The following is a 17,530-nucleotide window of genomic DNA, read 5'->3' as shown; positions in this document are numbered from 1 at the left end:
AATATCTATGTCAAACTGGTTGCAGATTTTCTTCTGTCTACTTGCCTTTTAGATTTAAGCCTGAAGCAATATTGGTGTGTGGCTCACCAGTAACCAGGGGTCATAATTTCATTTGGAGTTGGCATCAGATTTTATTTTTCTATCATGCAGTATCCAAGTCGTTTCGTTACACTAAAAATTTATCACAGCAATTTGAATAAATGTGAAATTTAAATAAAATCGGAACAAAGAAAGGACAAGTAATGTATTTAAATATAAAATATATGCAAAAAAATGATTTTAGGGTATTAAACTGGTAATTAGTCAAGCCAAACTGATGTGTCTCAATCACAAAAGTTTCACGAAGGCCTTGACCTTTGCACATGTCTATCAAACATAGATGTCTGAAACGTATTGAATGACTGACTTGAATCTGTCGCCTCGCTTCCCTGCTGAACTTCATGTGAAGTTCAACAGTATGGCTAGTCTTCCTGGTATCAAACAGGGCAATTATCACAACATATCATCCACCAACATTTCCGTCACCTACAACAGGACCCCACCACTGGCCATATCTTCCCATCCCCTCCCCTCTCTGCATTCCGCAGAGACCGTTCCCTCCGCAACTCCCTGGTCCACTCGTCCCTTCCTACCCAAACCACCCTAACCCCGGGCACTTTCCCTTGCAACCGCACGAGATGCAACACCTGTCCCTTTACCTCCCCCCTCAACTCCATCAAAGGACCCAAACATTCTTTCCAGGTGAGACAGAGGTTCACCTGCACCTCCTCCAACCTCATCTATTGCATCCGCTGCTCTAGATGTCAACTCATCTATATCGGCGAAACCAAGCGCAGGCTCGGCGATCGCTTCGCTGAACACCTGCGCTCGGTCCGCATTAACGCCACTGATCTCCCGGTGGCCCAGCACTTCAACTCCCCCTCCCATTCCCAGTCTGACCTCTCTGTCATGGGCCTCCTCCAGTGCCATAGTGAGGCCCGCCGGAAATTGGAGGAGCAGCACCTCATATTTCGCCTGGGCAGTTTGCGGCCCGGTGGTATGAACGTTGACTTCTCCAACTTCAGATAGCTCCTCTGTCCCTCCCTTCCCCTCCTCCTTCCCAGATCTCCCTCTATCTTCCTGTCTCCACCTATATCCTTCCTTTGTCCCACCCCCGACATCAGTCTGAAGAAGGGTCTCGACCCGAAACGTCACCCATTCCTTCTCTCCCGAGATGCTGCCTGACCTGCTGAGTTACTCCAGCATTTTGTGAATAGGGCAATTATCTTTCCCATCATGTGCCCCTGAAGGGAAGCACGGTGGCGCAGTGGTAGAGTTGCTGCCTTACAGCGCCAGAGACCATGGGTTCGATCCTGACTATGGGTGCTGTCTGTACGGAGTTTGTACGTTCTCCCCTTGACCTGCGTGGTTTTTCTCTGGGATCTCCTGTTTCCTCCCACACTCCAAAGACGTACAGGTTTTAGGTTTATTGGCATGGTAAAATGTAAATTGTCCCTAATGTGTGTCGGGTAATGTTAGTGTGCGGGGATCGCTGGTCGGCGCAGACTCGGTGGGCCGAAGGGCCTGCTTCCATGCAGTATCTCTAAACTAAACTAAAGAGAGACACAAAATGCTCAGCGGGACAGGCAGCATCTCTGGAGAGAAGGAATTGGTGATATTTCGGGTTGAGACCCTTCACGTTCCCCTCAGCCAACAATGAACCATTCTATATTTCCTTGTGCATCGTCTACTTTGATCTGTTGTTTTCACACCTTACATTCTCTTTGTACCCATCCATATCTCCAGTTTCTCTCTCCCCTGACTCTCAGTCTGAAGAAGGGTCTCGACCCGAAACGTCACCCATTCCTTCTCTACAGAGATGCTGCCTACCCCGCTGATTTACTCCAGCATTTTGTGTCTATCTTCGGTGCTAACCAGGCTGTTGATTGTTAAACATGTTTCAAATGTCAAACCTGACCTGAAATGTCACCTATCCATGTTCCCCAGGGATGCTGCCTGACCTGCACCTTGTGCCTTTTACTCCAACACTTTGTGTCCTTTTTTCCAAATAATATAGCTTGCATGTACAAGTTAAAGTTACTGCTTAAGGTAAAGTTGTAAAAGAAAGGGTGGCATAACAGTCCAGCTACTGCCTTACAGCGCCAGAGACCTGGGTTAAATCCTGACTATAGGTGCTGTATTGAGTTTGAATGATCTCTCCATGACCTGCGTGGGTTATTTCTGAGATCTTCGATTTCCTCCCACACTCCAAAGATGAACAGGTTTGTAGGTTAATTGGCTTGGTATAAATGTCCGTAGTGTGTAGGATAGTGCTAGAGAATGGGGTGATCGCTGGTTGGGCCAAAGGGCCGGTTTCCACACTGTATCTCTAACTTGGCTAAACTAAATTAATGCTGATCCGCTCCTTAATGTGGAAAGGTGCCTTCCGGCTAAACTAGGTGCTGACAATTAAGCAGGAAGTTGATCTGACAAAAATAAACTTGTCCCTCTTGTCCTAAACTTGTCAGATCTATCTTGTCCTTCCTTTGTCCAAACCCTTCATCCCAGATACCTCATAAACTCTTCAACACTTCACTTCTTCCCTGCTGTTATCAGGCAACTGAACCATCCTACCACAACTAGGGAGCAGTCTTGAATCTACCCCATTGGAGACCCTCAGACTATATTTGATCGGACTTTATCTTGCACTAAATGTTATTCCCTTATCATGTATCTGTACACTGTGAATGGCTCCATTGTAGTCATGGATTGTCTTTCCACTGACTGGTTAGCATGCAACAAAAGCTTTTCGCTGTTTCACTTTACACGTGACAATAAACTAAACTAAACTAAATTAAACTAATTTAAAAATATAATGAAAAATGTTTTGACTACACTTCCTCCCACCCTGCATATTTTAAACTTAGATATCATTCCTCACTGTTTAATAAATCACCAATTTTCAATCCAATTGGCTAGGATTCCTTGTGATCTACCCTAGCATGTGGGACGTTGTCAAAGACTTTAGACATTAGACGTACAGTGTGGAAACAGGCCTGTTGGCTGACCGAATCCACGAGACCACCAAACACCCTGTACACCAGCATTAGCCTACACACTAGGGACAATTTACAATTTACAGAAGCCAATTTACCTACAAACTTGTACGTCTTTGGAGTGTGGGAAGAAACCAGAGCACCCGGAGGAAACTCATGCAGGTCGGGGGGAGAACGTACAAACTCCGTACAGACAGCACCCGTAGTCAGGATTGAACCTGGGCCTCTGGTTCTGTAAGGAAGCAACTCTACGGTTATGCCACTATGTTGTCCTGAAAGGCCTTGCTAAAGTCCATTTGAAAATGTCCACTGTCCAACCTCCATCAATTCCCTTGGCGATCTGTTCAAAAAACACTCAGATTCGTGGGACACGATTTTGTCATGTACAAAGTCATGCTAACTATCCATATGCCCTGTAGATCCTGCCCCTGAGAATTCCCTCACATAACCTTCCCACCACTGATATCATGCTCCACCGGCCTGTAGTTTCCTGGCTTGTCCTTGCTGCTCTTCTTAGATAAAGGTACAACATTAGCCAGATGCCAAACCACCAGAACTTCAAGACCGTGCAGATGCTGGAATCTTGAGTAAAAAATAAACTGCTGAAAGACCCAACATTAAAGCTGGAGTAGCTCAGCGGGACAGGCAGCATCTCTGGAGAGGAATGGGTGACGTTTCGGGTCGAGACCCTTCCATTTCCTTCCACCGATGCTGCCTGACCCACTGAGTTCCTCGAGCAGTTTGTTTTATTGCTCAATAAAAGGATGCCTTGATTTCATGGGCAGTTATATTCAATTCACTCTAATGTACCCAAAAAGGAACTGCTTACTGTTGTTTAATCCAAATGGAAATATTTGCTGCTCCTTTTCAGTTCATTCATACATATTTTAATTAGACAAAACACTGAAAGACGTAGTCAGAAATTCATATATGTATAAATTTATCACAAATGGATGTTTGTTTTCAAAACAATATCTAATTTATATAGCTTATTAAAATCATTTTTTTCTTTCAGGAATGTGATCAAGTTCACATTGATGATGTATCATCAGATGATAATGGACAGGATTTGAGGTATGTACTTAACTAAAAAAAAATGATTCGATAAGATGTAGGAGACGTATAAGATGTAGAATTGTGCATGCAGCCCAGACCATCACACAAACGAACCTCCCATCTATTGACTCAATTTGTATCTACGCTGCTTCGGTAAGGCCAGCAGCATAATCAAGGACGAGTCGCACCCTGGCCACTCCCTCTTCTCCTCTCTCCCATTCGGTAAAAGGTATAGAAGTGTGAAAAAGCACACTTCAGGGATTCAGGGACAGTTTCTTTCCAGCTGTTATCAAGTAACTGAATCATCCTACTGCAACCAGAGAGCAGTCCTGAACTACTATCCATCTCATTGGTGACCCTCAGACCATCCTTGATCAGGCTTTGCTGGTTTTACCTTGCACTTAACGTTATTCCCTTATCATGTATCTGTACACTGCAAATGGCTGAATTTTAATCATGAATTGTCTTTCTGCTGACTGGATAGCATGCAACAAAAGCTTTTCACTGTACGTACATGTAACAATAAACTTAACTGTAACTGAGTCATAGAGCCCAGTGTCTATTCTTTGCTGATAACTCTCGTCTGCGTTCATTTCTACAGTACTTACAACTTTGCCACAGATGGCTTTCATGCTGCAGCAACAAGTGCAAATCTTTGTTTAGCAACCGGTGTGCGTGGAGGAGTTGATTGGATGCGGAAGCTAGCTTTTCGCTATCGGAGAGTAAAAGAAATATATAATACTTATAAAAATAATGTTGGAGGCAAGTACTCGTATTTTTATCGCATGAAGAAACTTGCTAATCAGCAAGGGACTAAGTCATCTAAAAAGACCAAATTGAACTTTTCTTTAGTCATTTGTAAATCATACACCAAAGATAGACACAAACTGCTGGAGTAACTCTGCAGGACAGGCAGCATCTCTGGAGAAAAGGAATGGGTGATGTTTTGGGTCGAGACCCTTCTTCAGACTGAGGACCCTGGGTTTTGCCATCCAGAAAACAGCCCATTTATGCCTTCTCTGGGTTTTTTATTGGCCAGTAACTCTTCTACCCGTGTAACTATGTTACCTCCAGCACGTAGTGTATGAAATGTTGCTGTGTCATCATATCAAATCTACCACTAGTGCAAAGCACTGCCATGTCATTGTTCCAACACTTTCCAAACGTTTCTCACCATATAGGAGCTAATCTGTAAGGTTAGACACAAAAAGCTAGAGTAACATAACAGGACAGGCACATCTCTGGAGCGGAGGAATGGGTGATGTTTTGTGTCGAGAGCCTTCTTCAGACACTAATTTTGTCAAGTCAAGAGTCTCGACCCGAAACGTCACCCATTCCTTCTCTCCAGAGATGCTGCCTGTCCCGCTGATTTACTCCAGCTTTTTGTGCCTACCTTCGGTTTAAACCAGCATCTGCAGTTTCTTCCTACACATAATCTGTAAGGTAAATGGGAAACTATTCAGTTCACATTGTTTCCCCTTCAGAAGCAAGATCAGTCCAACCTCAGTCATCAAGCTGCAGCACATGGGCAACTTTATGTCTGCACACATCCCAGGAGACACACGTCTCATTCATTGAAGTCTGCAAGAGAATTTGCCTTACATTGATCAGATGCAAAACAAAGGTCCTAAACTGTACTGCAAAACGTTACCTCCCTCCACCACCCCAAAAATATGATCTACAAGAAGGACTTGGAAAACATGAAACACTTCTCATATCTTGTGAGGCACTTCTCAATAAAGACAGACATCAATGATGAAATTCACCACAATCTCTTGGATACTTGCATAATCTTTGGCCATCTGAGGTGAAAAGTACTTTTAGGATCATTTCAGAAGCAGAATCTTCCACAAATCCTAGGGACTGCCTAAGGAGAAGAAAATGAAATGTTTTTCTGCGACAAAACATACAAAATGTGTTTTTTAAAGTTTGATCAATAATTCTTCCTCTTTGTATAATGGTGCTTGTGTGCATTTTAATACTAATTGGCATATTATCCTAATCCTCTTGTTTTTTGTTAGAATAGTTCCATCCAGAAGCTTGTTTACGTTCATGCATCAAATCTGTCAGTCTTTGGAAAGACTGGTACTTGGAGTAGACAAGTAAAATAAAATCGATATTTATTGTAAATTGCTGAATGTATAGACACCTATTCCCTTGCAAACTTGAATTTTGCTTTTGGAAGTAACTAACAAGAGGTTTGATTAAACTGTGTTCATTCAGCAACTATAGAAATGTGCACGGCCATCTTATCCTCTTGCCTGAATATGGATTTGTGACACTTGCATGAAGAAACCAGAATGAGAGCGTAAATTTAAAATAAAACTACACTCAAAATAACTTTACTGCAATAGATAAAATATCATTGTGTAGGAAGAGACTGCAGATGCTGGTTTAAACTGAAGATAGACACAAAATGCTGGAGTAACTCAGCGAGGCAGGCAGCATCTCTGGAGAGAAGGAATGGGTGACGTTTCGGGTCGAGACCCTTCTTCATATAAATATCATTGCTGTGTTTAGTGATTGTTGTGTCAGGTTCCCTGACCGCTGCTGAAAGGTGTGCAATAAATAACTCCGATAATTTATGTTCCGAATCATAGGTCTCCTTGGCCCAACCAAAAGGGAATCTTGGTTGCAATTGCGAGCAGAAATTGAAGCTCTGACGGATTCATGGTTAACACTTGCACTGAAAGTGCTCACACTCATTCATTCAAGGTTGGTGTCGAAATTAATTTTACAATTTCCAGTAAACTGAAGTAATTCAATTTGTAAAAAAATATTCAAAAATGAAAGACATAATTTACAAATTTACAACCGTGATCCTTCACATGATCTGGTGCAACCTCAGCCGTCCACTCAAGTACGAAAGTAGCAACAAGAAGCCATGGTTTCAAAATATGGTGCAGAAATTAGGGAAGATCTTCTTATGCTGATCGTTCTTGGAGCAACATAACCACCCTCTATGCATTGATAACTAGCTCCAGACTAAATGAAAGCTATTTATATCCTCTGTACTCAGATTCCCCTATCTTCAGCACCCAGTTCTGTATCTTCAACAAAGATTGTGAAAATGTTGCTGGAACATCTTGCTGGATGTTCCCACTATATTTTGAAACCATGATTGCCACTAAAACCATTATTGTCACTAAAAATACACAAAGTGCTGGAGTAAGTTAGCAGGTCAGGCAGCATCTCTGAAGAACATGGATAGGTGACATTTTGAAATGGTTCCTATTAAATCTTAAACCTATGTCCTCTGGTTCACTGGGCTACTCCACTAATGATTTTATACACGGTGAAATATATGATAATCAATAATACAATAAATCATCAATAATACAAGGCAAGCACACCATAATAATGTAAACCAAAGTAACATTATAACAGTGTTGTCAACCAATTATTAATGATGCTCAAAATATGTCTTTCAGGTCAAACTGCATAAATATCCTAGTCACAACAACACAACTGATACCTGCTCTTGCCAAAGTCTTATTGTATGGATTAGGGATAGCTTTTCCAATCGAAAATATATATAGTGCAACAAAAATTGGTAAGTAATATCAAAATATTAATAGCAATTAGTTGTAGTGTTTGTATTTCACAATCATCCATATGTATTGCACTTAGGCTACATTTCATGTGTTTCCCCTATGAAAATTATAAACATATTAATGGTAATCCCTGGTTTCATTAGGTAAGCTGTTTAGAGTGCTTAGTATCAAAAATAAAGGACATGCTTTTAGGAAAGGGATGTGGCAAATTCTTCAATTGGCAAGTTTTGGCAAAAGACAGTGATTGCTCAATCTTTGAATATATTCCAGGTGGAGTTAGGTGGATATTTGGACTTTGAGGAAATCAAGAGGTTTTAGAAATCTGACCCCGAAACAGAGCTGCGATTAGAGTTATCAATCATGATCAATTGAATAGCAGAATTGGCTTGAAGGGCCAGATGACTTAATCCTGCTCCTGTTCTCATTGCCTTTATATGAGATAGAGCAAATTGCAGAGAAGTGGTATATCTTTCAGGTATTAGATACATATGATCTAACAATAGAAAATTACATTCTAAGAAATAACATGTTTATGTTGAGTTGAGGTTACTTGAAGCTTTTAATTTAGGTTGTGTTAGTGCATTTTATGTCGCAATCTACTTATATATTTTAAAAATATGTTTTGTTGAACAAAGTTTGACCATTTTCTATAGTCACATTACTCTCATTTCCCAATCAAAACCCCCTGACTGGGAACATTTGTTTATCATTGTTTCCCTTTTTCTGTCAATTTGCTGAGTTACTCCGACTTTTTGTGCCTATCTTCAACTTTTAAATTATGAAATTGTACCAACCTCAATTAGTTTCTCTGACAGCTTGTTCTATATGCCCACCATCATCTGAGTGAAGGCATTGTTGTTCAGGTCCCTATAAAATCTTACCCTCTCTCTCACTTTAAATCAATGCCCTCCAGTGCTTCATTCCCCAATCCTTTCCCCCTCTCTCTCTTTCATGCTGATAAATTACTTCTGCATGTTCTGTACTCACCCTGATGGGGATGGCACAGCAGATTTCAAAAAATCCTGGGCAAAAAATCTGTACCATTTCACTCAACCCCATAACACACTAAAGCCCCAGTCTCTGAAGAGCCCCAGCCGCTTCAAACAAAAACATTTTTCTCTGATTTATCGTGGAATCAATGGTGAAGTTATTTTAAACAAATATTTTTGTGTATTTCACTTGAGGAAAGGAAAGCTGTTTTGAACGAATAATTCAAAGGTTTGGAAAAAAAGTGGTGTATGTTGTTGTGGGAGATGGCGTAGAAGAAGAACAAGCATCTAAGAAGGTAAATGTTTTAAAGATGTTAATGCTTTCTTTAATACACAGTTTCTAAAGTGCAGTCCATTAACTGAAAGGAATTGTTTCCAAATGAGTAATCATCTGTGTCACAGTTAGCAAGGCTATTTGATTGGATGACTAATTCAGATTGAACAACTAAAAAATTGTAGGGAGCATCTGTGAATAGAATGTATGCATTATAAATCCAAATGTGCTTGCAACTATGAACTTCCCCTTACATTGTGCTGTTGAAGAATGCTATTAAATAAATGGGAGAGACTTGTTTAACAAACTGAAGAGATTTGTTGGCACAATGTTTATTGATTATATTACCAAATAAATTGTAACTTAGCAACTACATGAAACGACAACATTGTAATCTGGAACAAAGTCACAAGAAACAAGGATAGGATGGAAAAGTTAGTAGACTGACGGAACCACCAAGTAGAGGCCCTGTCCCAGTGAAGCGTTTTTTTAACGCGACTGCCGGCGACTGTCATAATCATAGCAGGTCGCCGAAAAACTGGTGACTGGACCCCCCTGTACGACAATGTCGACGACAAGCTGCAACAACCTACCACCTAGTCGACTTCAAGCTACGGCAAACTACCGAAAACCGGCGACCCAATCGTCGCAAGTAGAATGTCCACCTACGATCGCACCTACAACAACCTACCACCACAGAGGTAACAACCTACGACAACCGAAGTCAACCTTTGTTCACCTGCGACAAACTACGACAAGCTATGACCCTGAAGACTGAAGACAACTGAAGACAATTCACGTTTCACCCACTTTCCCTATAAAAGGGGGGTGTACGGTAGGGTTTCCAATCATTCTGCATCATGACTATTTGAAAGTGATGTCATGAGAAACTACTCTGAAATACAATAACTTCATACATCAATTTTCCGTCAAAATTTCAAAAGTTTCCTTTATTGATATACAAACAACATTTTTTTTAAAGGTTGATAAGAACATACAACATTGCATACAAAAATATTGTAATAAACTTCAATAAATTTCAATAAACTTCAAACTTCAAACTTTTAAAATTCAAACTTGAAACAGAATACAAGTGCAAAAACATACAAAACCTAACATCATTTATGGACACATTACACTGATGGATGATCAGATCAAGTCCACACTTGGAATTTGCCGAAGTCAGCACCAGCGACAACCTTAATCACCTGGCGACGACCTGGCGACAGCCTACGACAGGGTCCACGTCAGGAGACGTCAAGCTACGTTCATTGGCGTCAAACCAACAGTCGGCGAAAAATGTCGTGCCTTCACAAAATCCAGCGACGACCAGAAAAACGCTACGACTCTTTGGAGACTACTCATGACCATGCCCGCGACACCCCAGCGACCGTGCGGTGACAACCTAGTCGCCTGTAGTCGCCTAAAAAATCGCCAAACTGGGACAGGGGCTTAGTGCAGTGTAGACAAATGTTAGATAGTTAGCAAAGTACACATTGAATAATCTTAAATTGCATTAAAAGGCATAAAGATTTGGTTTTGCAGCTACATAGGCAATTCGGAGCATATATGCAAATACTTGAGGCCAAAGAAAAAGAAATAAAAACAAATATTGGTTTTACATCTAAATGCATGATGATCGATAAGTACATCTCTTGATGCTCCTGAGCACATCATCAGTGATGTAACCTGGGGTCATTGGGTGTTTTGGGTCTTTCAATATCAGACACGCTCGCCTGGGCGACCCAGCCATGGTTGATCAGACCACGACTTGTGTTCAGGTGGCATTCGCTCCTCCCCATGGACCTCCTCTCCTGATCCAGAGCCATCTCGAGGCTTTCTCCGCTGCCTCTGTATGTAATAATGGCTCCAAAGAGAAACCCTGGAACTACAGACTAGTAAGCCTAACGGCTGTAGTAAACAAGTTACTTTTTATCCCTCAGAATCAGGGAGGGATTCTGAGGGATAAGATATACATGCTATAGTTGTATAGTTGATCAGGGATTGACAGTGTAGTGGCCTGAACGAGGCCAGAAAAAGGCTGGACGCAAGGCAGGTTTAGAAAGTTCTTTATTCCGGTTGTGAGCCTCCACTCACAGCGAGTTCCACCGCAGGGATGAACCACTCCCCCAAACCACCTGATTATAAGCCCTGTAGCCTGTCCGTCAAGTGCTGACCCTAGGAGTGGCCTGATACCCAGGGACCGCCACAACAGCATTAATCAATGGATATTTATTGTCAGATATGCAATTAAACATTACATAGTGAAATTCATTTCACATATGATAAAATCATGTTTGGTGCTATTTCATCAAGTTTACAGTCCTGGTCTGACCGTCGTGTCCTCCTTCGCTGCTCCACTGTAGGTTGTGCCCGGTCCACGTACTCGGCCTCTTGGATCGGTGCCCGGTCCAGCCGAGCCCCAGGCTGCTGCAGGGCCTCCAGTGCCCCCCCCCCCGTTGAGGCACTGCCATCCCTCCTGCAGCCGGTCTGCTGACCATTAGTACCAGATAATATGGGATAGTGTGGAAGATAGCGTCTCATGAATTTGATAGAGTTTTCTTTATGAAGAAGTAACCAAGGTGGTTCACAAAGGCAGGGCCGCAGTCTCAGCCTGTGTGGAAGATAAACACAAACTGCTAGAGTAACTCAGCGGATCAGGCAACCTCTTTGGTGAAAAAGGACAGATGACATTTTGGGTTGTCACCTGGGTCCCGACCCAAAACTTCACCCATGCTTTTTCTCCAGAGATGCTGCCTGACCCACTGAGTTACTCCAGCACTTTGTGTCTACCTTTGTTGTAAACCGGTATCAGTACGTTAGTTAGTTCGTTCGTTTAGTTTATTGTCACATGTACTGAGGTACAGTGAAAAGATTTTGTTGCATGCTAACCAGTCAGCGGGAAAGACAATACATGATTACAATCGAGCCTTCCACAGTGTACAGACAGACGCATGATGTTGGAATAACGTTTAGTGCAGGATAAAGCCAGTAAAGTCCGATCAAAGATAGTCTGAGGGTCTCCAATGACCCATACTGTCTATCTCTAGATCAAGCACCGGAGGGAATCTAGCACTGGGGGGCATAGATTTAAAGTGAGAGAGAGCGTAATATTTTACAGGGACCTGAACAACAACACTTTCACTGGTGGGTGTATGGAACAAGTCAGAGAGTCTAGTTGAGGTTCGCACAATAACATCATTTAAAAGATGTTTGGTGCATGGATAGGAAAGGTTTAGGGATATACAGTAGGGGTGAAATACTGGTAAATGGGACTAGCTTAGATGGGGAATCTTGGTCAACTTGGACGAGTTAGGCCAAAGGGCCTGTTTCCATGCTATGACTATAACCTGAGACGGCAATTGTGAATAATGTCACTGAGGGCAGCAAGTGGATTAAAAATAGGATGTACTGTATCTAAGGACCTAGCTGCAAACTGGTCCACTTCCAGGTTTGGCTGAGGCAGGATGAATGGTGTACAGCTCACCCTTCCTGGGGCATGGGAATTTTGGGGGCAAATTCCATACAGTAAGTAACAGAATGGCTGCAGGAATTGCAGATTTGCAGCTTGTTCTCTTGCTATATCTGAATAGTTAGGATTGAATAAGCTGGAAAGGATTCAAGTAATTACAATTCAGCCACCTGGACAATTGAAGGTGGTGAATCGTGTTTGAATGCGGCAAGTTTGAGAAGGATGTTGCAGAATAGTTTATAAATCACATAGCTTACCATTTCTGGCATTCAAAGGACTGGTGCCCTTTGGGGAAGGGGTGATGGTTGGGGCTTCATATGTTGTGAGCATTAGCCAATGTATTTTGAGCATTGTTAACAGTGAATAAATGAACCGCTCAAATTCCAAATGCATCTTTGTGGCTGAAATTAAGAGATTTGTGTATGTGGCATGAAATAAGAGACAGGGAGTATTCAGCTGTCAGTCTACTTTTCTGTATATAATTTTGCGGCATGGTTGCTCTTAAAGTACTTAAGCAACCGAGTACATAATTCTTTGTTGTAAAAATTAGGAGATTCATGTGTGTGTGTTCAGCAAAGGCGAATTGGTAATTCAGCTTTTAGAGCCTTTGATGTAAACTAAATTCCCTTATAATAACCACATCACTTAGAATGCTAATTAAGGAGCGGGCAGGGGCCTGACCTAGTAGGCAGCTTTTCCACATTCAAACTGCAGTTAAAGGCAATGAAAAGTGAGGAAATTACTAGGTGCAAGAATGACGGAACATGCATTATTTCCAGCCTTTCACAAAGGTAGTTTTCAGGCGCTATTAAAAATGAATAGCATGCTCCGACAAGCCTTTTGTTTGGGATCCCTCGTCATGGAACAATGAAGATTAATGATGAAAGTTCCAAGTCTTGCCAGGCAGAAATTACTCTTAAAACATTTTGTGCTACTGCTTTTGTCCATAATTCTGTGACGACCACACTGAAGTGGATATTTGAAGGTAAGAAGTGGAAAATAACCACTAACTAAATGTGCATATATATATATATATATATATATATATATATATATATATATATATATATATATATATATTTTAAAATATCTCTCCGGAAATGAGGAAAGCAAAAGTGGTTCATTCATGAGTTGGTGGCACAAATATAATGAAGCAAGATAGTATCTGGCCCACAAAGAAACAGAGTTCTCTTAGCAAGACTTCCTTGGAGAATTGAAGTTTACTCACCTCCTTTAGAAAAGGTGAATCAGATCCAACAACAGCAGACCTGAAGCAATAAATATTTTTAAAGTATATACAAAAACCTCATGAGGGTATTTTTAAATATTTGCTTTGATGCATTAGTCTGAGGTGATAGCTGGTGAAATAAGTCATCAAAACTTCTACAGTAAAGGAGATTTACACAACAAAGAAAAGGCCATTACTTAGGACTGTGTAAGCATTACGGATTGGAATGCATTCCTTCTGAGAATATTTACCTTTGATAAGGCTTGGTAATGATCCGAGGAAGAGATTCCAAGTTATATCTTGACAAGGTCTCCTTCTAATTCACCTGAGAGTCGTATTTCTACAATGAATGCATTTGTTTTTATAGCAAACAGAACCTGATTGTCATCATTCTGTTGCCTGAGTAGTGGCAAGCAGTAACCTATTGGCACACACATCTGTGTTTTGATGAGGCAGGCTCTTCCTGCTGTAAATCTCATTCATTGAAAAGTAGACTTTTTACCCTCATTCAGGAATCAAAATGAGATAACAATCAATTACTTACAATTTTTCTCAGGTAATGAAACATTGTGTTAAGTCTGTTGTACCATATTTAATTCTCGTCGCTGGATATATAATATTAAAAATGTTAAAACATATTAACATTGAAGGCTGTGGGTCAAAGCCCCTTCTTTACTGACTGCTTAAGCCACTATCAACAGGGATTTCCTTTAATTTTTGTAATCACTTTTAAAAATACAAAATTAGTGTCATAGAGTCATGGAGAAACAAGCCCTTTGGCGCAATTGTCCACATCGACCAACATGCCCCATCTACACTGGTCCCACCTGCCTGTGTTTGGCCCTTATCCTACTAAATTTATACTATCCTGTCCAAATGCTTTTTAAACATTGTGATTGTACCTGCCTCAACTACCTCCTCAGGCAGCTCATTCCATATACCTACCAATCTTTGTGTAAAAAAAGTTGCCTCAGGTTCCTATTAAATCTTTCTCCCCTCACCTTAAACCTGTATCCTCTGGTTTTTAATTATCCGACTCTGGGTATTACCCCCCATCTATTCCTCTCGTAGTTCAATTTAGTAGTTAATTACTTGCCCTTATTATCTGCACATCTGACAAATGCATAGCATGGTTTTATTTTTTAAAACTCCAAACGATAGTTTTTGTAATTTATGTCTTTGAACCTGTAGGTTGTTTAGAGATGGAGTCAAACATTTAGTTGTTTGTCTGGGGCAAAGGCCATGTGGTCTCAGATTTCCTCTTTGTGTTGTCTGCAGCATACCATGCCATTCTGGAGGATCTCAAGCCATTCTGACCTTATGGCTCTACATCATGCCTTGGAACTGGAGTACTTGTAGCAGTACATTGGCACTTTGAAATGTGGGATCTCTGCCCTCAATATCGATGAACTACAGAACTTGGGTATCTTCTGCCAGCTTCTTACCACAAACTATATAATGAGCCCCAAACATTGAAATACAGCTGCAATTTGTCATAACCATTGACCTGACTTTAAATGGAGCTGAATGATTCTCTGGAAAAGCAGCTGATGGCTCTAAAAACTGTGTATGGTCAAAAGACAAGACATTGTTCAATAGTGCTGTTCTATTGCATTGCTTCGGGAGTTCATACCTGCGAAGGAAATCGATTCAAGAAGATGCCTAATTCTTTCCCTGCTGAATAAACAGGCAATTAAATGATCCTCAGAACAGATGTTATCGCTCATGCTTTAAGCATTGACGGTCATAAGACCACGACTTGTAAAAAATATTGCCATGAGGAATATAAAACTTACACTGAAAATTGAGTTGTACAAATGCTAGTGACATATTTTACTTGTGGAGAAAGTTTGCTTCCATTATCACTGATGTCCAGGATGCTTCTATTATTTATGAACTGATTGTTTTGCGTTAACAACAATTATGAAGGTACTTAAAGTAGATTTTTGCCGTTGGACACAACAAGCGCATTTGATTCTGTCATGTCACAAAGTAGTTTACAGAAAATAAAGTTTTCTTATAATTTAAGATGACCGTTTACTTTGCAAAGACAGTCATGTACAGAAAAAAAAGTATTTCTTTGTAAATTTGTAAGCAGGCAATGATTTTGCATATTGCTATGATAAATACAATTTAAAGGTGGCAATGCCTTGTCCGTGATCGGTGTAGCAAGGCATTGAATGCACAATGAAACTGTGCTGTGCCTTATAAAAGTGTCGGTATGGAAAATGCAATGGTTTTTGTTGGGTAAATATGTAGATAATGATTTTTTTTGTTAATTTTGTCAAGACCAAAATCATGCATGTCAAGTGTCAAGATACATTTTCATTCTTTTTCTAACTGTCCCATTTGCCCAAATTAATTTCATCCATTTTTCTTCAAAAGAATACGAACTGCTCTGACTGAATAAAATGGAAAATAATTCCCTTCATACTCCCATAATGTGGATGATATAGTATATATTTTTATTATAAAAGCTGTTTTCTTTTAATACCAAGTAGCATGTGGAATACTTTACTATAAACCTATGCCCTTCTTGTATCTACTTTCTTTTGTATGGAAATACTTGGGCAAAATAATATTTAAATTGTTTTTCTCAAGCGATCAGGTTCTTTCTGTACTGTCAATTTTTCAAGAAATTGTTAATGGTATCATTTTACTGAATTTTTAACTGATATTTTGCTAGAAATTGGATCTTATAAAGCACTCATTATTGCAAAAGACGACCGCCTTGACCTGTTTACTGTCAATGCTTTTCCAACTACAGCCTATCGTGGCCACCAGATGGTCTGCAGAGGGCCTACATTTACTTAAAAGACTTACTTCTTTGTAAAGGTTTTTCTTCATTAAGATCTCACGAGAGTTATGCATCACAGCAATTGCAAAAAGTGATATATTAACAGAAAAGATCAAAAGCTTCATGAAGAGATTTCTTAAATGGGTACTGCTCATAGGTTAAAACCATAGCGAACCATTCTAGTTAATTGGTTATGGGCTGTCTGCAAATAACAATCAATAATAAAAGCAACCACTGGGGTTATGATTGAGCATTTTCAATAGGAATGACTGGAAAGTAACGCCATCTGCAGCTTCACTGTACAAAAGAAAACTTGTTGTGTCTTAAAAATACATGTGCAGACCGTTCTCATGAATTATGAGTTTAATTTCAATAAAATTCAAATTGTGACATGGAAGCTGCTTTTCATTTTAGGTTTTTTCTTACTAAGTGAACAATGTCCTTCATCAGTTAATGCTGATCAAATGTAAGCTATAATCCCTTTTTTATACAGGTTCTACCCAGCATACAAGCATCCTACTTATGTGTGCCATGAGCAAGCATTGGGAGACTGGAGGGATGGCTTTTCCGGCTGGTATGGGGCTGCAGGCATTTACTGCCTTGTTGAAACTTAGTTCACGTAGTCAGGATGGAACCCTGGTCTCCAGCGCTACAAGCGCTGTAAGGAAGCAACTCTGCGACTGCGCCACCGTGCCGCCCCAAAGTGATGTAGTCCGTTGATGTCTAAACATAGAAACATAGAAAATAGGTGCAGGAGTAGGCCATTCGGCCCTTCGAGCCTGCACCGCCATTCAATATGATCATGGCTGATCATCCAGCTCAGTAACCTGTACCTGCCTTCTCTCCATACCCCCTGATCCCTTTAGCCACAAGGGCCACATCTAACTCCCTCTTAAATATAGCCAATGAACTGGCCTCAACTACCTTCTGTGGCAGAGAATTCCACAGACTCACCACTCTCTGTGTGAAGAAATGTTTTCTCATCTCGGTCCTAAAAGACTTCCCCCTTATCCTTAATGTACATGAGGCTCTTTCTCAGTCACTACATACTTTCATATTCACTCATAGCAGAGTCAAGACATAATTTGACTGAGTAATAATTGCAGTCGGAACACAGAACGTTAG

At 40.7% G+C, this 17,530-nt stretch overlaps 1 protein-coding gene across 1 annotated transcript in view; it reads left to right on the top strand.

The window, feature by feature from the left end:
- Positions 1-16,789, top strand: part of eya1 (EYA transcriptional coactivator and phosphatase 1) — a 130,119-nt gene extending 113,330 nt beyond the window's left edge. The window contains exons 13-18 of the mRNA XM_078398712.1: positions 4,051-4,109; positions 4,693-4,853; positions 6,692-6,806; positions 7,523-7,644; positions 8,830-8,930; positions 14,887-16,789. Of these exons, the coding sequence (XP_078254838.1) occupies positions 4,051-4,109; positions 4,693-4,853; positions 6,692-6,806; positions 7,523-7,644; positions 8,830-8,930; positions 14,887-14,967 (639 nt within the window). The 3' untranslated portion in view covers positions 14,968-16,789. The remainder of the gene's footprint in view (positions 1-4,050; positions 4,110-4,692; positions 4,854-6,691; positions 6,807-7,522; positions 7,645-8,829; positions 8,931-14,886) is intronic.
- The last annotated feature ends 741 nt before the right edge of the window (positions 16,790-17,530 follow it).

This window comes from Rhinoraja longicauda, chromosome 4 (assembly GCF_053455715.1).
Source record: "Rhinoraja longicauda isolate Sanriku21f chromosome 4, sRhiLon1.1, whole genome shotgun sequence".
In the NCBI taxonomy this organism is placed as follows: Eukaryota; Metazoa; Chordata; class Chondrichthyes; order Rajiformes; family Arhynchobatidae; genus Rhinoraja; species Rhinoraja longicauda.
Note: the sequence above shows the minus strand (reverse complement) of the source record. Positions and strands in the feature narration are given on the sequence as shown.